This window comes from Scatophagus argus, chromosome 17 (genome assembly GCF_020382885.2).
Source record: "Scatophagus argus isolate fScaArg1 chromosome 17, fScaArg1.pri, whole genome shotgun sequence".
NCBI classification, from domain to species: Eukaryota; Metazoa; Chordata; class Actinopteri; family Scatophagidae; genus Scatophagus; species Scatophagus argus.
Window position 1 is genome coordinate 4,924,880 of NC_058509.1, and position 23,893 is coordinate 4,948,772.

A 23,893-nucleotide genomic window follows, 5' to 3' on the forward strand; every position below is an offset into this window, starting at 1 on the left:
ATCATCCATCACAGTGAAGCTCAAACATTCAGCTGAAAGAACAAACACACTCAGAAAACACATTTTTGACTGGACGGAGACTTTCAGAAAAAGATCTTAATGCTATGCAGACTGCTGTTGAAGTCTGATATGTTGCCTCAACTGACGTCACTTGAGTTTGCACCATTAAATGAGCATCTGTGGTCGCACAGTTTCAAACAAGTAAGTTCACTCCTCACCTCTGCTTGACACCAGCAGGTCGAGGCTACATTAGCAACAACTAGCGTAAAACATTAAAAACTTCAAGAAAAACTTTCCAAGCAAAAAATTTCCTGGTAACAGATTCTCATTTGTTAAGAAATTATGCCTTTTTCTGTTTGTAAAGTTGTTATGTTAATAATTTGCATTTTTTCCCCCACTACTATCTGACATTCTGTAGACCAAACAATGGATTGTTTAATCAGAAAAAAAACACTGTCAGATTAATTGATAGTAAAAATAAATCATTGGCTGCATCCACAGACGCCAAAGAGTATGTGTGTTTTTACAGCTGAATGGGTGTGATGGACAGGATTTACTTGTGCAGACAAGAGAAAAATCAACTGACGCAAGCACGAACACACACACACACACACACAATGTCTCTATTGTCAAAAACTGAAGGATGGATTTGTTATCTTAGCGTGTGCCATAAATCACCACGACAAATGATTAAAAATGTATATTTATTTTGGTGAATTTACCCTCAGGTAAATAGAAATGAAACACTGTCAAACAGTTTGGTTATCATGTTTTCATCTTGGGCCTGATCCCCTCAAAAAATAACAACAGATCAAATGCAAAACCTTAAATAAACAAAACTGAGAATAGAAAGCACTACAAAAACCAGTTTTCTGTTCCAAATCTCATTTTCTCTGAGGTTATCTGTTATCACCTATTAAATGTGTGCCACAATAACTCAACGTTGTTATTTCAATATGACACTTTTATTATATTCCATTATTGCCCAGCCCATCCTATACAATAGTTGGTTGGGAAAGCACGGTGAACAGTGCCAATATGACACAAACACGTTTTTAGATTCAATGTTCTTCTCAGAAACGCTACACTGAACATATTATTAAAGAACACTGGTACTGAATTATATTAGATTACACTGGATTAAACTGAGTATACTGGTGTAACTCCTTTTTAATCCCATTAAGCATATTAAAAGCCAATATTTCTTTTTGTATTCTTAAAAAATAGATACAATTTGTATCAACTGCATTATTTTTAGCTAATTCACAGAGAATGTAACATAACTCCAACGCATTCAAATACACTTTATATAGAGAGGTGGATACCACTATACAGAAATACACAAACTCATGTTTATCTTGGCTTCTGCAGTCTTTCCAGTGAAAGACTTGGGACCAGCTCATCTCAGCGCCCTGTTCTGACTCTGCAGCATCAGGATCTCGGCAACAAGCATCTGCGGATCCATCACCTGAGGAAACATGTCCATGGCCGTGTCCACCAAGTGGGCACTGAAGATAGCCAGGAGCTTTTTCCGGACAACTTCTCTCTCTTTCAGCCCACTTGGACTCTGCTGTGTCCCCCGAGGAGGCTCCCAGCATGAGCTCTCCCTCGACAGGCTGTGGTTTGCAGGAGGGTGAGCCCCGAATGGATCGGACCAGTAGTGCTGCTGTGGCTGCTGCTGTGGGCGGCTGTGGGATCTGTTGTGCTGGAAGTCTGTCGGCTGACTGTACGCCCGCATGCTCAATGGGTATGCACCATAGTTGGCGTAATGAGGTGGGCCGTAGGGGATCATATCAGAGCTGTGGCTGCTGACAGGCCCAAGGCTGTATTGCTGGTTGTGGTGCTTGAAAGCTGGTGCAGTCCCCTGAGAGGAAGGCCCGTGTGAGCAGCAGCTGCACGGCGCACTTCTTGGAGGACAGAACTGCTGTCTTAAATTGTGGGTATGCTGAGAGCTCCCATACGTCACCCCATACTGGTGATCGCTCCAGGGAGCCTCCGTTGGCTGACTATCTATGGAGCCTAAACCAGAGTCTAGCTGCTCCTGAGAGCCACTACGCCGCACCGAGCTGTGATCAGAGTGCTGGCTGGACTTCTCCTTTCTAGGCGTGGCTCTTTTGCTGGAGCGCTGACTCGCCTTCACCTGAGATACATGTTCATATTTATGCTCTTTCTTTAAGGGGACGCTCTCATTCCCGAGAGCCAGTTTCTTTGCCATGTCCTCCACCAACGAGAGGCTTTCTCCAGGCACAGGACTGGAGTGACCGGGAGATTGTTTCTGAAGAGTGGAATGGTGCTTAGCGTTCTCCCGAAGCTCATCGGCAACCAAGTGATTGGACTGCTTGGCTCGCTCAGGATGGTGGAATTTACATTTGATTCCATACGTACATTTCTTTCCTGAATGGAGAACAAAATAGACGATTTTAGCAGAGCTAACAAGGCTACGACCGCTCTGATGTCTCCGTGAGACCAGTACAGTCGTTCCGATTCATCCTGAGGGGAACGTCAAAATTACGGACTGACTAACACAGAGCAACGCAGAAGACAGACAGCATTCGTGTCGCATCTCATTTTAAAACATGCCAGGCAGTAACACATTATAGTTCACTCACCATAAGGGCATGTCTGTTTTTTTTGAGTCTTTGGAAACCTCCGCAGGAAGTTCTCCAAGGTTGGACCATGTCGGCCCAAAGGATCATCGGGAGGCATAAACCTGCATCAGGATGACATTCAAACGTTAGTCTAAAAGTAGAACTTTACAGTTTCACAGTAACTGGCTCATTTGCCATCTACCTGCATTACGTTTTAGGATGGAAGCCCCCCTGTGTCAAGAAGGCAGAACTCACTTGTTGTTAACAAAGGAGTACATGAGCAGCCTCTCCTCGATGAAGCGCTTCCACTCAGGCTCTTTGCCCTGAAGGTCCCGGTACATGTCGTTGGACACGATGATGCCGTCAGTCTCGTAGGCCAACTTGACGATGAACCAGTCGTCATTACAGACCACTCGTTTGCCTGCAACGCGTCGCGACGGTGTGAACACCAGAATCTTCCTCCTCTCCAGGTCCCTCAAAATCTGCTGGTCTGTAAATCAAAGTCACATTACTACAGGAAACTATTAAAACTACAGTAACTGATTTTGGGCTTTCTTTTTTTTTTATTGATTCTGGCGGCCCAGAAAAGCGGTACTTCCTGTCGGAAAGATCTTGCGTGCGATTGTCTTGAAAGTGAGTGAAAAAAAAGACGCAACTTACCTTTTAATACCATTTTAAAAAGGCAATAAAACTAACTTGTTTGCTTTTGTAAGTCATCAGTATTAAACTGAGACTATTTAAAGTTGTGGGCCAGACAGCTAATCAGTGAGCTGCAGCTCTCTGTAGTGCTGTTTCACACTGCCATGATACATTGCTGAATGATAAAAAATACAGATTATACCTACTTTAAGTAAATAACACACATTACACTCAATACATGCGCTCAAATGTCACCAAGCCACTGTTGTATTTCAATTTAAGTGAGACAGATTGAACCTTTGTTGGATGTTAACCAGGTGACCTAAAAATACATCCTGTGAGAGGAATTTTTATTTACCAGCGTAAGCAATCTGTTCATCTGCATGAAGCAAAAAAGCAATGTGGTGTCAGCAGAAGCTTCCAAATGTAGGTCACCAAAACTATGTCAGAATCACTGACGGTAACAATTAATACGCTTATCTTTTGGCATCACAAATGCTGGAAAAACCCTGCATTCATATCTTTTGAGTTCTAGCTACACAGATTACAGATAAATCTCATTTACTTGCCATTTGGAGAAAAGAAAAAAATACACTGGGTATTTCCCTTTTTGAGAAGTTCAGTTCACTCTCAGAATCAGCAGTTGAATCAGAATAAATTATGTCCTGTTGTTTTCAGGCTTGGCCCCCCTGACCTTCAAGTCTATGCAAACCAAAAACATTATGGTGAGAGATTCCTGTGTTTGTCCTTGCTTCATTTCTATAAGATATCAAAAAACTTCCAAGACCACAGGTTAATATATTTGAATGTCTTATTTTATCGCCAAGGTTTCCAGTTTACCGTGATGTAACACAGAAAAAGCCTGAGAAGCCATAACCTGTTCGGTTTTCTCTCAGCCAACAATCATTTCAGTTCTAATTTCCAACATGACAAAAAAAGAGGCACAACCTGCTCTCTAATCATAAATAATCACCTAATAACACCTCACAGCAATACAACCACACCTTTGTTTTAATAAACAGTGAGGGTAGTGTTGTGTGATCCAAAGAAGGAAACAGAAAGCATTACAACAAATATGAATTTCCCCATCTTCTTACCTGTGATGGGAACATCTGGCCTGGGCTGCTCCTTCCTCCACGAGGGAACAAACACAGTGATATCAGTGTGGCCTTTGTCCAGGAAGAAGTTCACAGTCAACTGGATTCCCAGACAAGAGAAAACTTCCTTGTTCCCATGGCTGAATGAATGAATGAATGGAAAGCAGTGAAAATAAATGAGGAAGCAGAAAACATTCTCACTTTATCAGTTAAACAAACGTCTGTGGACAAAAAAACTTCCCTGAGCCATTTCAAAAAAAGACTTTATAATGTCACTCCTATTAATGCTGCCTGTCACAATGTTTGTAATGTAAATTTGAGGATCGCAGGATTAGGAGCAGAGCAACAGAAGAGTATACAGGTTGAAAATGTCCATCATGAGTTCTCAGCGTCAAAGGTGACATCTTCACATTGCTTGACTTGCTAGCCAACAGCGTCAAAGTCAAAGATATTGAATTTACTATCACAGATTAAATTAAAATACCTCTCTCTATATATGTAAAATAGTTAATTTGATTGAATGTGTTTCAGTTTGTTGGTTTGCTGGAGCCAGCAGACACTTAGCTTAGCATAACACAGAGAAACAAAGGGAAAGCCTGTAAATATGTAGTTTTATACGGAGTTAAATCTTGAGTAATGTCTTGCCTGGAAGCAGTGACTTCCTGGAAACCAGCAGTCACAGTTTGTAAGTGTATTCCCCATAATTTAAAATAGGTCACTGATGTCTGTGACAGATGTCGTGGGCAGTTTAATCAAAGATGAATTCCCCTCTAAGAGTGTTTCTAAGATCCGAAACGCTAAAATCATCCAGTGATTATCACTACACGTCAGTTTGATTTGATTGTTTATTTTGATTTGATGTAATAATGACAACAATAATACAATATTAAATCATTATCATACATTTTATAAGTTATTATTAATAATTAGTTTTTCTATGTTGTTGTTATATTAGTTTTTCAGCTTTCTCTTATCCTGACACTTCAACATGACGTACTGGCGCTGGTATCTGTGGTTTAAACTAGGCTGATTGTTTGGTTTGGCAATGCTTTCCACTTGATAGCTACAAATCTGTCAGCAACAAACACTGATATCAGCCTAAAGAGAAGTCAAGGTGTGAAATGCCACCAGGCCAGTTTCTGTCAAAACGAGGCCTTTCTCTATGAGAAGTGCTGGTCTTCAGGGAAACGAGAAGACACGCTGATTTGTGCTCTGATTTGCATACTCGAGCTGCCTGTTGACGACATGCCTGAGCGGGCGTGTCTGGGCTGGGAAAGGCCAGACACGCCCGCTAAGAGGACTGAGAGGAGTGTACACACACACACACACACACACACACATACAGTTTACACACCATGGCCTCCTTTTTGTCGTCTCATTTTCTCACCTGTTTTGTCTGTTCCTCAAACTATGTGTGCATGTCTAAGGTGTGAGAAGGTGAAGGAGAAAAAGGTTTGCATATGCCCGGAGGTCGAGGTCCCTAAATACATCATTTTAACAGTGTAACTGAGCAGATAACACCAGCTCCTGCTTGTCTTTTAACTCTGGACAACCTCTAACACATCAGTGTTCACTGTTGAGGAAACAGCGCAAATGCTGTAATTGCAAACTGGGTGCACTAGTCCCCAGAGTAAAATGCGAGCAATCCCTCAGGCGATGTACAATGCAAATGCAGAGAGAAGGCAGACAGCACGCACCGTAATTCACAATGAGCCTCAACCAGTTTTGTCAAAATGTGTCTGTCATTACAGTTAAAAAAAGGTCACGCTACCAACAGCAAATTGGTTGTTTTTAAAAGATGCCAGGTATCACCTGCACACCATCACCACCCATTTAGCTTGTTGGTCTCAACCCGTTCAGCTCAGTGTATCTCCGTCACACTTAAATTTCAACATGGTTGGTAAACACTGTTGTAAAGTGGGCTCCAACAGCCAATCGCGTGACAAACAAACAAAAAATTAGATAATGCAGAGGTGCACAGGAGTAAACAACCACTGAACTAACACATAAAATATGACACAAACAAAATGTCATCGTATCCAGTCGGACACAAAAGCAGGCTGGCGTTAAGTCATTTAATTTTACAAGACACCAGTAGATTAATTCTGCATGATCAGCATTTTGTTAGTATCAGTTGGCATAACCAAGCCCAACCCTGTCATTAACTAACTCCAGTTTTGTAATGCATCATTCCCTTGACTCTGGCATCTCTTTGTGGGTATTCTTGCATGCTTGAGACATTTCTGATGATGGACGGCTGACAGAAGACGAATCGATTGAGTAAGGACGGCCAGAACGCTGTGCGATTCCTGTTCTCTTTATAGCCCTGACTGATGTTGGCATGTGCGGTTTGGAGTGAAATGTGTTGTCTTTTGGATGCTTCCCATGAAAACTGGTGTATTTACCTTCCCCTCAGGATGATGTGTGATCACTCTGGTAGCACAGTCATTATGAGGACGTTAGCAACTGTAAGCTAGTGCAGCCTCACAGATCTGCTAATGTTGTTTGTATCGTGAGTAGCTTTAACTTAGTTACACTGAGAAATTAGATGTCACGAGTGAATCGCTGTTAAATGTGGTACAAGCGTAACAAGACGGTGCAGCTAACATGGTTTAAAAAAACACCTGAAAGTCTAAAATAAAACTTAAAGGCAAGAACTCCCACATTTTCTCTTCATGCAACAGCGAAAACATGACATGCAAATCATACTGATGTGAAGCCAGCGAAGAAAAGTTCTGCCAAATGAGTCAGCGAGTGAATCACCGGGAGACTTGATGTGAAATTTAATGTCTCAAGTTTTTTACGTTGTCACTTTCACTGTTGAGTGCTCCCCTGGACATGTGGGGAAGAGACGTTGCTCTCAATTTGACCACAATACCACATCAAAAAAAGGCAAAGCGAGTCGTGGCTGCCGAGAGACAGTCTATGCAAATGTGAATAAGTAAAAGAAAAACATAAGAGAAAAAAAAAACATATTAACATATTAAAACATATTATGTATATAAAAATTATTAACCAAACAAAGCGGCTTTCTGCTCCCTGGCTGTCCTCATGCAATAAGCAGGTGAGGACAGACTACAGCAGGAGACAGGCTTTCATTAGGGCTGCAACTATTAATTATTTTCATTATTAATTAACATTTGGCTTATTTTCTTGATTCATACTGAATGCCACAGAAACGTCACATTTATCACAAAATGGGGCATCTCAAAAACATATTCAGTCAACTACGATGAATGAGAAAGAATAGCAGCAAATTCTCACATTGGGAAAAAAAACCAAAACAAGCCGAAACCAGCAAATGTTTTGCATTTTTCCTTAAAAATTTGTTCGCAGCATTAATTTTCTGCCAGTTAACTAATTAACACGGATGTAAAAGACTTAACATAGCAAATTCTCAGATTTGAGAAGGTGGAACCAGTGAAGTAGGGGGAATTAAAACAATGACTCCAGTCCATTGACATAGTAGCTGCCGATTAATTATTTTACTGATCGACTAACGTGGTTTTTATTGTGTGGAGTTTCTCACCTCATGGCCACATTGCTGCCATCGATAACGATGGGTCTGAGAGCGTCTTCATCCTCAGCGCTCTCCTCTTTGCTCTGAGGAGATGATGCAGTGAAAGGCACCAGCAGGGTGGAGCCTGCAGCCTGGATGTCCCCTCTGGGCACCAGCACCGACATCGTGGTCACCGGCCCGTGCTTGGCCTTCTGACCGGCCCTGATCCTAACCAGCTCCCCCAGAACTTTATCTGTGTCCATGTGGGGGCCGAACTGCTGCGCAACGGCTTGAACCTGAGCCGTGGAGTACCCGAGCTTGTGGAAGAAGTCCAGCTGGGCCTCCAGGTGCTGCTGGTCCTGGGAAGGGTCAGGTTCACTTGGATACATGTTCTCACAGGAGGGCCAGGAGGAGTCTGGAGCTGGGAAAAGTCAAGGCAAGATCCATGCAGATGTTTCACGGTTGGTGAGGTTCAGACAGGTCGCGTTTGGACTTTACGTTCACAGGTCAACAGAGAATAAAAAGAGTAACTTCAGCAATCTTTTCTTCTCACTCAGTGCTTTCAGATCGTGTCCCACCTGTTGGGAAAAATATATAAGTGCTACTGTGAAAAGTTTGTAATCTAAAAGACATAATAACAATTAATCAATTCAGTAACAAAAATGTCAGTTTTCAGCTTCTCAAATGTGAGAATTTGCTGCTTTTCATTGTCCTCTTTGATGGTAAACTGAACGTATGAATGCAAAAAGCAGCAAAAGCTCAAAAAGTTTGTCCTCTTTTATGTGTTGAAAGTGTGGAAATTTTCACAGTTTTTCGGAGTTGTTGCGGATAATCGATAAAGCGACTAATCGTTTCGCTCCTTGCCGCTTTATCGTCGCTGTGAACAAAATAACCTCATCACATCTTACAAAAGTGAACGTGTTAGCTCTTATGAAAGGTAAAGTGTCATTCTCTCACTATCTGAATGAATTAAATCTTAGTGTGGCTTCTCGTTTTGCGGCGGATCCGCTTTGAACACGGGACAGCAGTCTGGCGCTCCAGCTGTTTCCGCCCCAACTTCAACCTGAACAAAACAACAAAAACAAACTTACCCTAAAAACTCCATCCGAGCTGTTAGCTGTTGTCTTTTCGCTCGGCTTAACGACTCTGGCACAGCTGCTGAATGCGGCCACGGGAGGCTTCTGGTTGATTTGTGAGCCTGTATAAGGAAGTTGGGGTTTTTCCTTTTCTTGACATCATCAAACTGCCAGCAGGCAACCAGCGTGGAGGTTTTGGGCGAGTCATATGCCGAGACGGTAAGTAGTCTGAATCATCCAATCCAAAGTCACCAGTTACGCATGAGTTAAAGAGAGATTAAATTAGGAGGATAAATTAAGAAAGCAGTGTTGGAAAAAGTACTCTGATCTTTTACTTCAAAGGTAAAAGGAGTAATACCAGTGTGTAGAATTACTTTGTCACAAGTAAAAGTCTGTCATTTAAGTATAAGTAGGCCATCATATACTTAATGCACCAAAAGTAAAAGTCATTAAAGTTACATTATTTATACTCGAATGTGTTCATTTTTAATTTTTCAGCTGGCAAAGGTCACAGGGATCGATAATATTATATTAATATGTAAATACACCATACAGGTAATTTATTACTACCTATCTCAGGCTATCAAGTGGGTGTTGGCAGTTTTAACTTCTGAAATGTAGTGAAGTATTATGAAGTGGCAGAGGGTGGAAATACTCAGCGGCTCAAAAGTGGACTTAATTACAGTGACTGAGTAAATATACTTACTTACTCACTTCTCGCCACTGTCTAAAAGAACAAAGACCTAAACTTATTTCGATCTGGCATCCATTCACCATAAATGCTTTAAGGCTGGTGCTTTCACCCTCAAATCTTTTAAATTTGAATTCAGATCTCTGTGTATTGAGTACATGTTGAGTACAGTAATCAGTTGGTGGAGTCTTGATTAGGCACAAATTCGGCAATTAAATCTTACCAATTAGCATTTGCTTGTTATTTGTTTAATGTGTACAAAAAGCTTATTAAAGCCACCTCATGGAGCTGGAGCCCAAGCACAATTACCAACTTTGTTCATTTGGTAATCAAGCTTTTCTATCAGTTCTGCAGCAGCAGAGCCTGCAACTGTTCTTCTTGTGTATCCTTAAAATGAGGCAATGTCTACTTGTGATCCTTCATCACAGGTTATGGCTTGAGTATGGACATAAATAGGGAGCAATTCAAACAGTTTTTTCCTGCTCTAGTCGCTTCATTTAAATGTTTGTGTGTGTGTAGCAAATTGTAGTAAATTTATTTTTCTTAGGCCTTTAAACTTCTAGTGCAACCCACGGACCAGCACAGCTCTTTAGAGCCCTTATGGCTGCTATGGATGTTGCTTCTAAATGTGTGTGTGTATGTGTGTGTGTGTGTGTGTTCTAAAGACAACTTCACATGCCTGAAGTGATTTAGGGTTTTCACCAAAGTGAGACAAGGCCACTTTTTTATAATTACTTGCCTCATGCTCAGAATGTTCTGTACACTTCCTGTCATCAGCAGAGAGCAATTTGATTCATCTTGTCTGTAATATAACGCTCACACTTGCTTTAGGCATGTCATCAATCACTCTGTTCAACATACATGTAGCCTATGCAGTATGGCAGATGATAGCAAAAGTGGTGTGAGTTCTGAGATTGATGTCAGTGTTTTGAGTAGAAAAGGGGACTAAAGTTAAGATACTGAGAGAAGACAAAGAGTGAGTTTTAATTCTAACAAAGTCTGAGAATGAAGTTCCTGTGTTTTATTACTGCACATTTAAAATTTTGATTAGATGTTTAACATTGATCTCAAAGATTTAAGATAGAGCTTAGAGCTTAGCAAGTCTTGACTTGTATCCCTGACATTTACCTTGGATTTGACTTGAAATTCTTGAAATTCTGTCTCTCAATTTTGCCTCAGGATTCAAACAACTGTCTGATTAAACTAAGGACTAAAAACACTAAAATCAACCTCAGAATTCTGAGAGCAAAATCAGAAATTGGAGAACGATCTCAAAACTAATATGTTTTCTCACAGCAGTACTCCCAACACTGACATAAAGTAGGCGACCACTTTACATCAACAAGTTGATGAGGTTTACATATGTCACCTGTTATTTGTTTATGTTGTTAATCTTGTAAAAGGAAGATACTAATCACCATTAAACTTGTATTTAATTAATTTTCATACAGAGAGAGTAAAGCATCACACAGCCAAACTGAAACAAGACGACAGTCATGGTGGAAGAGGAATTTTCTCAGTGTGGCAATGAAAAGATTATGACATCATCGTAACGATAAACATCAGTTACGATGACATCACGGTACAAGAAGGACAGGATTGGATGGAAAATATTTTGTATTTTGTTTTGTTTTTATCTTTTCTGCTGTCTTTAGTGTTACTATAGTTCTCTGTAAAAACCACTATGTGGATTTGTGAACACTCATCCCCAATACATGGATTATTGTTTCGCAAGAGAAGTAGCCAGTCAGTCAATTCAATCACAAAATAATGCACTGTCTTTTCCAACACTTTATTTACGTTTTCAGGACAAAACATCATTCCATGATTTTCTTTTTCAGATCAGCCAGCTGCTTACTTTGCTAATGTATTTCCTACCCGATTTAACCCCTGTGACAATTACGCCTTCTCCACTGTGGTTCTGGCTTATGGACTTTTTTAGGAGGGATGTTGGGGAGCACAGCAGGATATAACTGAGATGCAGGAATAGTGCCTGGTGCTGGTGGTGCGCTGTGTGGCTCAGATGTCGGTGATTCCACTTGAGGTCCTGCTCCAGGTGTGGTGTGGGAAACCTGTAGTGTCTTTGGAGATGTTGGTAATTCTGGTGAAGATGTTGGTTCACGTGTTAGCTCTGAATCCTGCACAGATGTTGGTGATTCTGGTGCAGGTGGTGGTTCAGAGGATGTTTCTGATTCCTGCCCGGATGTTGGTGATTCTTGTGAAGATGTTGGTGCAGGTGTTGGCTCTGAATCCTGCACAGATGTTGGTGATTCTGGTGCAGGTGGTGGTTCAGAGGATGTTTCTGATTCCTGCCCAGATGTTGGCGATTCTTGTGAAGATGTTGGTGCAGGTGTTGGCTCTGAATCCTGCACAGATGTTGGTGATTCTGGTGCAGGTGGTGGTTCAGAGGATGTTTCTGATTCCTGCCCGGATGTTGGTGATTCTTGTGAAGATGTTGGTGCAGGTGTTGGCTCTGAATCCTGCACAGATGTTGGTGATTCTGGTGCAGGTGGTGGTTCAGAGGATGTTTCTGATTCCTGCCCAGATGTTGGCGATTCTTGTGAAGATGTTGGTGCAGGTGTTGGCTCTGAATCCAGCACAGATGTTGGTGATTCTGGTGCAGGTGGTGGTTCAGAGGATGTTTCTGATTCCTGCCCAGATGTTGGCGATTCTTGTGAAGATGTTGGTGCAGGTGTTGGCTCTGAATCCTGCACAGATGTTGGTGATTCTGGTGCAGGTGTTTGCTCAGAAGGTGTTTCTGATTCCTGCCCAGATGTTGGTGATGCTTGTGAAGATGTTGGCGCAGGTGTTGGCTCTGAATCCTGCACAGATGTTGGTGATTCTGGTGCAGGTGGTGGTTCAGAGGATGTTTCTGATTCCTGCCCAGATGTTGGCGATTCTTGTGAAGATGTTGGTGCAGGTGTTGGCTCTGAATCCTGCACAGATGTTGGTGATTCTGGTGCAGGTGGTGGTTCAGAGGATGTTTCTGATTCCTGCCCAGATGTTGGTGATTCTTGTGAAGATGTTGGTGCAGGTGTTGGCTCTGAATCCTGCACAGATGTTGGTGATTCCGGTGCAGGTGGTGGTTCAGAGGATGTTTCTGATTCCTGCCCAGATGTTGGCGATTCTTGTGAAGATGTTGGTGCAGGTGTTGGCTCTGAATCCAGCACAGATGTTGGTGATTCTGGTGCAGGTGGTGGTTCAGAGGATGTTTCTGATTCCTGCCCAGATGTTGGCGATTCTTGTGAAGATGTTGGTGCAGTTGTAGGCTCTGAATCCAGCACAGATGTTGGTGATTCTGGTGCAGGTGGTGGTTCAGAGGATGTTTCTGATTCCTGCCCGGATGTTGGAGATTCTTGTGAAGATGTTGGTGCAGGTGTTGGCTCTGAATCCTGCACAGATGTTGGTGATTCCGGTGCAGGTGGTGGTTCAGAGGATGTTTCTGATTCCTGCCCAGATGTTGGCGATTCTTGTGAAGATGTTGGTGCAGGTGTTGGCTCTGAATCCAGCACAGATGTTGGTGATTCTGGTGCAGGTGGTGGTTCAGAGGATGTTTCTGATTCCTGCCCTGATGTTGGCGATTCTTGTGAAGATGTTGGCGCAGGTGTTGGCTCTGAATCCTGCACAGATGTTGGTGATTCTGGTGCAGGTGGTGGTTCAGAGGATGTTTCTGATTCCTGCCCAGATGTTGGTGATTCTTGTGAAGATGTTGGTGCAGGTGTTGGCTCTGAATCCAGCACAGATGTTGGTGATTCTGGTGCAGGTGGTGGTTCAGAGGATGTTTCTGATTCCTGCCCAGATGTTGGCGATTCTTGTGAAGATGTTGGTGCAGGTGTTGGCTCTGAATCCAGCACAGATGTTGGTGATTCTGGTGCAGGTGGTGGTTCAGAGGATGTTTCTGATTCCTGCCCAGATGTTGGCGATTCTTGTGAAGATGTTGGTGCAGATGTTGGCTCTGAATCCTGCACAGATGTTGGTGATTCTGGTGCAGGTGGTGGTTCAGAGGATGTTTTTGATTCCTGCCCAGATGTTGGCGATTCTTGTGAAGATGTTGGTGCAGGTGTTGGCTCTGAATCCTGCACAGATGTTGGTGATTCTGGTGCAGGTGGTGGCTCAGAGGGTGTTTCTGAATCCTGCCCAGATGTTGGAGATTCTTGTGAAGATGGTGGCGCAGGTGTTGGCTCTGAATCCTGCACAGATGTTGGCGATTCTGGTGCAGGTGGTGGTTCAGAGGATGTTTCTGATTCCTGCCCAGATGTTGGCGATTCTTGTGAAGATGTTGGTGCAGGTGTTGGCTCTGAATCCTGCACAGGTGTTGGTGATTCTGGTGCAGGTGGTGGTTCAGAGGATGTTTCTGATTCCTGCCCAGATGTTGGCGATTCTTGTGAAGATGTTGGTGCAGGTGTTGGCTCTGAATCCTGCACAGGTGTTGGTGATTCTGGTGCAGGTGGTGGTTCAGAGGATGTTTCTGATTCCTGCCCAGATGTTGGAGATTCTTGTGAAGATGTTGGTGCAGGTGTTGGCTCTGAATCCTGCACAGATGTTGGTGATTCTGGTGCAGGTGGTGGTTCAGAGGATGTTTCTGATTCCTGCCCAGATGTTGGAGATTCTTGTGAAGATGTTGGTGCAGATGTTGGCTCTGAATCCTGCACAGATGTTGGTGATTCTGGTGAAGGTGGTGGTTCAGAGGATGTTTCTGATTCCTGCCCTGATGTTGGTGATTCTTGTGAAGATGTCGGTGCAGGTGTTGGCTCTGAATCCTGCACAGATGTTGGTGATTCTGGTGCAGGTGGTGGTTCAGAGGATGTTTCTGATTCCTGCCCAGATGTTGGAGATTCTTGTGAAGATGTTGGCGCAGGTGTTGGCTCTGAATCCTGCACAGATGTTGGTGATTCTGGTGCAGGTGGTGGTTCAGAGGATGTTTCTGATTCCTGCCCAGATGTTGGAGATTCTTGTGAAGATGTTGGTGCAGTTGTAGACTCTGAATCCAGCACAGATGTTGGTGATTCTGGTGCAGGTGGTGGCTCGGAGGATGTTTCTGATTCCTGCCCAGATGTTGGCGATTCTTGTGAAGATGTTGGTTCAGCTGTTGGTTCTGAATCCTGCCCAGATGTTGGAGATTCTTGTGAAGATGTTGGTGCAGGTGTTGGCTCTGAATCCTGCACAGATGTTGGTGATTCTGGTGAAGGTGGTGGTTCAGAGGATGTTTCTGATTCCTGCCCAGATGTTGGTGATTCTTGTGAAGATGTCGGTGCAGGTGTTGGCTCTGAATCCTGCACAGATGTTGGTGATTCTGGTGCAGGTGGTGGTTCAGAGGATGTTTCTGATTCCTGCCCAGATGTTGGAGATTCTTGTGAAGATGTTGGCGCAGGTGTTGGCTCTGAATCCTGCACAGATGTTGGTGATTCTGGTGCAGGTGGTGGTTCAGAGGATGTTTCTGATTCCTGCCCAGATGTTGGCGATTCTTGTGAAGATGTTGGTTCAGCTGTTGGTTCTGAATCCTGCCCAGATGTTGGCGATTCTTGTGAAGATGTTGGTGCAGGTGTTGGCTCTGAATCCTGCACAGGTGTTGGTGATTCTGGTGCAGGTGGTGGTTCAGAGGATGTTTCTGATTCCTGCCCAGATGTTGGTGATTCTTGTGAAGATGTTGGTGCAGGTGTTGGCTCTGAATCCTGCACAGATGTTGGTGATTCTGGTGCAGGTGGTGGTTCAGAGGATGTTTCTGATTCCTGCCCAGATGTTGGCGATTCTTGTGAAGATGTTGGTGCAGATGTTGGCTCTGAATCCTGCACAGATGTTGGTGATTCTGGTGAAGGTGGTGGTTCAGAGGATGTTTCTGATTCCTGCCCAGATGTTGGTGATTCTTGTGAAGATGTCGGTGCAGGTGTTGGCTCTGAATCCTGCACAGATGTTGGTGATTCTGGTGCAGGTGGTGGTTCAGAGGATGTTTCTGATTCCTGCCCAGATGTTGGAGATTCTTGTGAAGATGTTGGCGCAGGTGTTGGCTCTGAATCCTGCACAGATGTTGGTGATTCTGGTGCAGGTGGTGGTTCAGAGGATGTTTCTGATTCCTGCCCAGATGTTGGAGATTCTTGTGAAGATGTTGGTGCAGTTGTAGGCTCTGAATCCTGCACAGATGTTGGTGATTCTGGTGCAGGTGGTGGCTCGGAGGATGTTTCTGATTCCTGCCCAGATGTTGGCGATTCTTGTGAAGATGTTGGTTCAGCTGTTGGTTCTGAATCCTGCCCAGATGTTGGAGATTCTTGTGAAGATGTTGGTGCAGGTGTTGGCTCTGAATCCTGCACAGATGTTGGTGATTCTGGTGCAGGTGGTGGTTCAGAGGATGTTTCTGATTCCTGCCCAGATGTTGGAGATTCTTGTGAAGATGTTGGCGCAGGTGTTGGCTCTGAATCCTGCACAGATGTTGGTGATTCTGATGCAGTTGGTGGCTGAGAGGGTTCTGAATCCTTCCCAGATGTTGGTGATTCTGGTGTAAATGTTGGTCCAGGTGTTGGCTCTGAATTTTGCCCAGATTCTGATGATTCTTGTGAAGATGTTGGTGCAGGTGTTGGCTCTGAATCCTGCACAGATGTTGATGATTCTGCAGCAGGTGTTGGCTCTGAATGTTGCCGAGATTCTGGTGTTTCTGGTGAAGATGTTGGTTCAGCTGTTGGTTCTGAATCCTTCCCAGATGTTGGTGATTCTGGTGTAGGTGGTGGTTCAAAGGGTGGTTCTGATTCCTCCTGAGATGTTGGTGATTCTGATGCAGGTGTCGGCTCTGAATCTTGCCCAGATGTTGCTTCAGAGAAAGGTTCTGAATCTTTCCTAGATGTTGTTGATTCTGGTCCAGATGTTGGTTCAGGTGTCGGTTCTGAATCCTTCCCAGATTCTGCTGATACTGATGCAGGTGGTGGTTCAGAGGAGGGTTCTGAATCTTGCCCAGATATTGGTGATTCTGTTGCTGATGTTGGTTCAGGTGTTGGCTCTGAATCTTGCCCAGATGTTGGTGATTCTGGTGCAGGTGTTGATTCTATGGTTTGTGGCTCAGTTGTTATTTGAGGCTTCTCTCCATCATGTCCTTGTCCTTTTCGTGCACTTTTACCGCAGTCACATGGTTTAAGTTCTATTATGTTTTTAATAAGATCAGCGCTGGGGAAATTCATGCTTAAAACACCGATGCAACCTTCGTTCGGGGAGCTTTTTTTGTGTGCCACCACAAAGTTGTAAAGCTCTTTGTTAACTGCTTTAGCCAGCCTTTTTGGACTCTGAAGAAATGATGTTGTAGTTTCAGTCAACACTATTTGATTGTCACAGAGATGTGACTTGATTCGCTGTATTTTGTTTTCAACATTTTTCAGCTTGTTATTTTCAAAGAAAAATGATTCCTTATTTTGAGTTCCATCATGAAAAGTGCTCTGGAGTAAAACAATCTTGCCCCTTGCCTCCTGCATTTTTGGTACTGATAACTTGGTCCATATTTTATTTTTTAATTTCAAAATCATTTTTTTCATGAGCTCTGTGACTTTTGTTTTGTAAAACCCATGCAGGATCACTTTTAAAAGCACGGTCTCACTGCTATTTTCTTCTAAGAAATTGAAAATGATCTTTAGTACTTCATCAAATTGAATTCGTTGCCAAAACATCCAGTGACTGTCCCGGATATAAATATCTTTTTGTGTAGGCAGCCAGATTCCAGCATGCACATCAAAATACCGTAGCCCCGCTTTAAGTTGTGTGTCCAATTTCCAAACTTGACCTATGGCAAGTGGTCCTCCATATAATGATAAGCTTTCGTGTGTTCCAGGAATGGAGACAGCAGAAACAAGAGTTTCATCATCTATAGACTTCATCCAATTCTTGTTATAAAATTGTGGATCTAGGTCCGGATTATCATTGAAACCTCTCTTTGAATCTGAACAGGAGATCACTCTGGTGGGAGAAAGACAGGACACTTGCTAATTTGACATTTCAGCAATAGAAATTAAATGATTCTTTATTAATTAGCAAATAGAAATAAAAACTGCCAAATATGAAAGAAATATTTGCCAAGAATGTTAGCAAACCTTACTAAGTGATGTGATAAAGCACATTCTTAAATGCATTCTTAAATACAGCACAATTCTGAATAACAGGTTGAACTTACATAAAGAGAAGCCAGAGGTAGTGATGCAATTCCATTATCAGTTTGTTGGCTCAATCTGTGGTCCAGTGAGGTCAGTCAGGATTTATTCGGCTCCGTGTTCCAAATGTGTTCATATTTTTGTCTCAATTCTCAATGTGTAAAAAAGTTTTCACAGGCCTTAAAAAGCATTTAACGGTGCGAATGACTGTGACAACAAAGCAATTGTCTCCCATAGAGCGAGCTGCTGCGACAGCGAGCACAAAGATAAATGTTCATTTGCATGTTTCTACTCTCTAATCTTTTATTTGGGGGGAGAGAGAGCGAGAGAGACAGTGTAGAGGGCATTATAAAAGTTGCGATGAGATCATATTGTCATCATATTGTAACAGTTAGTAAAATGTGGCTTTTGTGATCATGAAGACGCACAAGTCAGTTCAGTCGACTATGCTTACTGCATGCAGAATTCATCCATCACCTTAACCAAATTATTAGAATGCAAGATTTTTTTAGTACAGTCACTTATATTAAAAAGAAATGTCATTATGCAATATCCATGTGGGCAGCTACATTCAATAACTTTGTGAAATGTGAACTTATCCCTTTCTACAGCATACAGTGACATTCTAGAGTGTTAGAGTGTGCCTCTAACCTTGTGGCAACGGTTTGTGAATACCTTTTCCTGATTCAACATTACTATGCACCCGTGCACAAAGCAAGGTTCATAAAGATACTTTGAACTGGAGTATCAACTCTACGTTCTCTTACGTTCATGTTTGCATCATGCAGTAAATTGCTGTCAACATCGCTAGAAAGCACAGACTTATTACAGTAGTTTTTGATGTCTTTCCACATACTGAGCCTATGCACAGACAGTAGCTGTTAACCTTCTGTGGTTGGTTGTGCTGTGCTGTCACTTCATCCTTATCCTGGCCAATCAGCTTGTCTCTGCTGATCCTCTTCCTAACCACCTGTTGCATCTTAATGTGACACGTTATCTGCTGAAGTACGATCAGATAAGACTTAACATGGACAAATTGTTTCCAATGGAACTTCATTATGAGCACAAGCAGCCTTTGAAATGACAAGAGTGCTTCTGATCTGCAACAGGCTCAACTCATCCTAACGCCTACTGCTGCACCTATAGGAGTTAATCCCTTCTTTGTCTGTGCAAGATGTCTGTGAGAACTCTCCCCCTGGTTTTCATTAATCTTGGTGGAGAGATGCTTTACATACTGGACCAGCGCCTGCAAGCCCAGAACACATCTGAGGACAATTCAGAGAAAGGTATCAGTAGCTGGAGGAATGACAGGCTTGTTGGGTGTGTAAGTGTTTAGCCCTCAGTCATCCCTCCTCCTGACAAGCTCTGTCTGTCAGCTTATAAAATGAACATGTGCATCTGTATTCGCCATGCATGGTTGATGAGACTATTTTTCTTTCTCTCTGTACTCACATGCAGGAGTGTGGTCAGAAAATGACAGAAAGAGAGGTATACATGCTGTACTGTACAGCATATTCTTGTTTCGTCAGCTCCATCTGCCCTTGTAGTATGTAGTCTGCTATTACTGTAGCCTAGAACGTATTGCTGTAAACGTAGGTCAGTTGTCATAGTCTCTAGAATATATCGCCCTAAAAAGCCAAAACAAAGTAACTATAGGCCTGAAGTTGGTCAATAGTGAGTTGTGCAAAATTATTATGTCATATAAATGTACCACTTTTGTTAAAATGGGTCACCAGCTTAGCAGAGCAGCCATAACTACTGTCTCAGCTTCTGACTCTAGTGGATGTTAAGTTACATTCAAATCACATACACTATATGGAATAAATGCGCTAAATGGACTAAACACACAAACAGCTTTGCAGCTCTAACAGCTTCCACTCTTCTGTGAAGGCTTTCCACAACTTGTTGGAGTGTTTCTGTGGGAATTGTTGCCCATTCATGCAGTAGAGCATTTGTGAGGTCAGACACTGATGTTGGACCAAAAGGTCTGGCTTGAGTCATAACAACCTGTTTGTCTACCAGACTAGAAACTTTCAATCATTATTTTTCTTTTTTTTTTCCTGCTTCTGCATTTACTGTTCTTTGTCTTTGGAAAGCCATATGGTCCAATGAGAACAACCAGCTATGGACACAACATATTGAAGCTGCTTTAACATCACACAAGGCACACTTTTTCATGAAAAGAGCGAAAGTAGCAAAGCATCTTTGTCAGAATTAATCATGTTTCTCTCTTCGTCTATTCCCCCAATTAACAGTGATGAACGACATCGTTGGGACCATGTTTAGTAAGCCTTTTATGGATGAACTTCTCAAACCTCAGCAGCTGTATTCTCACAGGACAATGAAAACAGTGCTAACTCGGTTAGCGCACGCCTCCATCATGAGGTTGAACCCGGCCAGCATGGACAGGGTGGGTCCAAGATAAATCAAAGGGTGTTTATGAGTTGACAAAGTCTGTCTGCACCACTGTAATTTCTTCCGTGTTTCCAAAAAATTTTTTTTGAAGTTTTAAATAATTGTTCAAAATCAAGCCTCTAAATAAGTCAACTCTCAAGTGTTCATTTTTGTGCCTTAAGTCCAACTCAGGTCCAAATCTTCATTCAACAGCATTTATAACCCTGTTTTTATGTTTTTATGGAATAACAATTTGTGACAGATATAGAGGAAATTGTTTGTTTGACTGCACAGAGGGTTTATATCTTCTTACTTTTTTCTTCCCGTAGCTTTATGAGCTGATGATCATGGCATTCAAATATCAAGTCTTCCTTTGTCCACGGCCAAAAGATTTGCTGCTCATCTCTTACAATCACATGGACACCATCAGGGAATTCGTAAAAGACACTCCTGCGGTTGTGAACCAAGTGGACGAGACACACAGGAAGATCATTGAGGTATGCTGACAGCCGTTAACCTTGAATTATCGTATTACAGGATGATTCATGACAAAATGTTAAAATCCAAACACAACATTGACACCAAACACCCCGGGATACGGTCGTCTATGCGGTATAAGTGAGGTACACTATAGATTCCAGCTGACAGTTTAATTGCTGTTACTGTATCCTGTGTGACATGTTTCTTGGTCTTATTGCAGGTTTACTCGTCCTTATCAGAAGGTGAATTCCAGCTTCTGAGACAAACACTGCTCATATTTTTCCAAGACATGCATGTTCGTGTGAGTTCTCTGCTTTCCTTTTTTTTTTGAACTCATCCTTCCCTACCGATGGAGTGAACATATAACAGCTTTTTTCCCTTTTATTCCCTTCTCTTAGGTGTCACTTTTCCTCAAAAACCAAGTCCAGAATCCCAACGGACGTTTTGCCCTGTCCACATCAGGCCCAGTGCCTCATGGGATAGATGTCCCAGGGCTCATTAGGTGGGCACCTGACAAGCAACAACATGGAATCAATGGGGTTGTGATAGTTAGAAACCTCCTGAGCAGTCATATTGGGCTGCAGCTGTCCTTTATATGTAAGTGTGGACATAAACGCTGTGAGATGATCCCCTTTTCCGGCCAAACATTCTTCTTGATTGCCATCTTTCACACACAACCAATTTAACACTTGGTGACACCAGATGTGGCTGCTTGTAGATATGTGATACAATTGCAAAGGCTCCACTGGCAAGCTGACAGTGTCTTCATTTGAAACGTTCTCATATTTAGATTCAGATTGCCGCTCGCTGCTTGAATGAAATAGCTCAATATTCCATAGTGTCATCATCTGCTTCCTGTTTCCACAGAACATTTGACAATAAGGGCAGAGAAGTGAGACGAAGTGAGTTCCCCACAGGAGGAAGTTACACCAGCCCAGTGAGAGAGGGATCTTTTGAACTGCATGGGGACAGAGTCATCCGACTGGGCACAAACACGTATGCACAGACTGCAGGGCAATACGACACTTACTGTCTCGTGTATATACAAAATATAAGTGGATCACGACATTACGCTGCTGTATTTCTCATGAATTAAAGGTACACTCTGAACCATCCAGAGGAGACGCACACATCCAAGCCCACTTCTGTCAAGGTAAAAAAATAAATAAATAAATAAATAAATAATTGATTGATGATGGTTGTCTAAAACATTTTGTAGAGACGTCTGGTAGGTATTGGAAAGATTTACTCAGCATCTTCGTCTCCAGCATTGACTGAATAGTTCAGAATCTGTGCTCAACCAACAGAAGAATACCACAGAAGAAGAAGTAATTCATTCTCACCAGCACATCGAAATGCAAAGGAGCCCTCATTAAATGCTAAATGTATTTAAATTTTCTCCAAGGGAGTACAATGAATTATCTGTCTGTCCAAAGGGCTGTGATGTGCTTTTATCCAAAGGACTTTACAATTTCATGCACACACACACACACACACACACACACACAACATACCACAAGAGGCGATCAAAAGGCCAATTTTTCAACATAAAAGTACATCAACTTTTGATACTTTGAGTACATTTTGCTAATAAGTTTACGTATTTTTACTTAGATACAATTTTGTGTTTGACACTTTCACTTGTAATTCAGTATTTTTATGATGTGGCATTGCTACTTTAACTCAAAGGAATTTGAGCACTTTTTCATTGCACATTTGTCTCAGTCATTTCACAATTTGTTTTAGCTTTTGATTATGTGTTACATACATTATACTCTGAGCTTGAGAACATCTTTCTATTCGTAATGGGCCTCACCTTCCTGTGAACATGCGTCCCGCTGCAGAGAGATGACACACCCAACCTGATGGCCAAAGAGGAGCTGAACCTGCTGGCTCGTCTGATGGGCAGCATGAAAGCCGAGAACACGATCAGACCTGAAACCGGCTTTCGGATCAGCCTGTTCACGACAGAGCGAGAGGAGGAGGAGGAGGAGGCGTGAGCGCTTTTCTTTTCTTTGCTCATTGTCTGCTTCTAAGTTAACATTAATTCCTACACATATCACTTTTATTTGGTCAACAGGGAATCTTCGGGTGGAGCCGAGGAAGCCTTGTTTGGAGTGGTTAATATTCAAGCAATGCAGGTATAGCAGGGTGCTGCCAACCAGCTGTAAGCAACATCCTCATCACTGGTTTGTTTATTATGAATACTTTAAGAGTTGACATTTTGGGGGTTTCTTTCATTCAGGATGAACAGGCTGCTACCGAGCTGGCTCGAATCGCTGGACAGTTTACAGAACAGGAAGAGCAGCCTGAAAAGCCCAGCAGCAACAAAGGCGACGACCTGCTGGCCATGATGGATGACCTCTGATCCTGATGTGAGATGGTCAGACACATTTATCATTTCAGCTTTAATGCCTAAATCTGGTTGATGCCAGCCTTTATCTCAGGTGAAATCAGATTGTCTGTCATTGTGAGCTTCTGTTTAATCTGTGAAATATGCAGTTGTTGATGTGTTCAGTTCTGTACTTGTTTAACGCCGAAGTAAGATTAGAGATGAATATTTCTGATTTATACTGTAGCGATTTTTAGTTTTAATTACTAGCAAATGAAAAATTACAGCATGAATGGACTACAAATTGTAAAACTGTTACATTTGATAATGTATTTTCTATATAATAATATAAGTTTTAAGAAAAGCATTTATTCATATTTTTTTGTTTGTGTCCTTTTTTTACTCAATGTGAGACCTATTTGCTTTGGAGTCTGGAGATGCAGGTATATATGGTGCATACATGGAGAAAATATATTATTATATTAATATCCACGTGTGTAAATATATTGGATGACAAATTTATTGTTGTATCAACGTCTTTATTTATTTAGGAATTGTAATATACTAGCCGGCATACTAGACAAAGTGTATTTATTGCTATTTATTGCTATTGTTATTTTATGCCATAGATCTGATCATAATTTTGATACTTGATTATTTTCTTCACCTGTTTAACTTAATTAAGGTACCATAACTTTGTTTTGCATGTTTAGTTTGTGTGGCTGCTGTTTTGGCCAGGACTCCCTTGTAAACAGGATTTTTAAACACGGTGATGCCCTTCGATACAAATGGGGACAAATAAATAATACAAAGCGACAAGAACAGATGAATAAAATCGCCTCCCGTGGGGAGTGAATGTCTACCACATTCAGGGATTTTGAAGATGCTGATTTAAAAGATGATTTTTCAAGACCTGTGTTGTTCATTAGTTTACGTTTTCCGGAGCAGCCTGCAGAGGGCGGTGTTGTTTCGTGTTT

At 42.3% G+C, this 23,893-nt stretch overlaps 3 protein-coding genes across 4 annotated transcripts; 1 reads left to right on the top strand and 2 right to left on the bottom strand.

The window, feature by feature from the left end:
- Window positions 1-690: 690 nt before the first annotated feature.
- zc3h12ab (zinc finger CCCH-type containing 12Ab) lies at window positions 691-9,051 on the bottom strand. Its single transcript, XM_046418592.1, has 6 exons — window positions 8,915-9,051; window positions 7,854-8,401; window positions 4,325-4,464; window positions 2,844-3,078; window positions 2,610-2,710; window positions 691-2,394 (listed from the first exon to the last, which is right to left on the bottom strand). The coding sequence occupies exons 2-6, from the start codon at window positions 8,210-8,212 to the stop codon at window positions 1,400-1,402; spliced, it is 1,830 nt and encodes a 609-aa protein (XP_046274548.1). The 5' UTR covers window positions 8,213-8,401; window positions 8,915-9,051; the 3' UTR covers window positions 691-1,399.
- LOC124074908 (flocculation protein FLO11-like) lies at window positions 8,800-18,241 on the bottom strand. The gene is made up of 3 exons (XM_046418244.1): window positions 17,734-18,241; window positions 15,986-17,519; window positions 8,800-8,886 (listed from the first exon to the last, which is right to left on the bottom strand). Exons 1-3 carry the CDS (start codon window positions 17,766-17,768, stop codon window positions 8,800-8,802), a joined length of 1,656 nt encoding a protein of 551 aa, XP_046274200.1. The 5' UTR covers window positions 17,769-18,241.
- LOC124075157 (protein OSCP1-like) lies at window positions 8,985-23,769 on the top strand. Of its 2 annotated transcripts, XM_046418593.1 has the most exons (10): window positions 8,990-9,118; window positions 19,966-20,120; window positions 20,434-20,601; window positions 20,805-20,885; window positions 20,983-21,086; window positions 21,452-21,580; window positions 21,683-21,737; window positions 22,429-22,580; window positions 22,665-22,725; window positions 22,830-23,769. In XM_046418593.1, the coding sequence occupies exons 2-10, from the start codon at window positions 19,968-19,970 to the stop codon at window positions 22,950-22,952; spliced, it is 1,026 nt and encodes a 341-aa protein (XP_046274549.1). In that variant the 5' UTR covers window positions 8,990-9,118; window positions 19,966-19,967; the 3' UTR covers window positions 22,953-23,769. The 2 variants fall into 2 exon arrangements, with proteins under 2 accessions (XP_046274550.1, XP_046274549.1); XM_046418594.1 differs by lacking the exon at window positions 19,966-20,120 and having other exon boundaries at window positions 8,985-9,118.
- The last annotated feature ends 124 nt before the right edge of the window (window positions 23,770-23,893 follow it).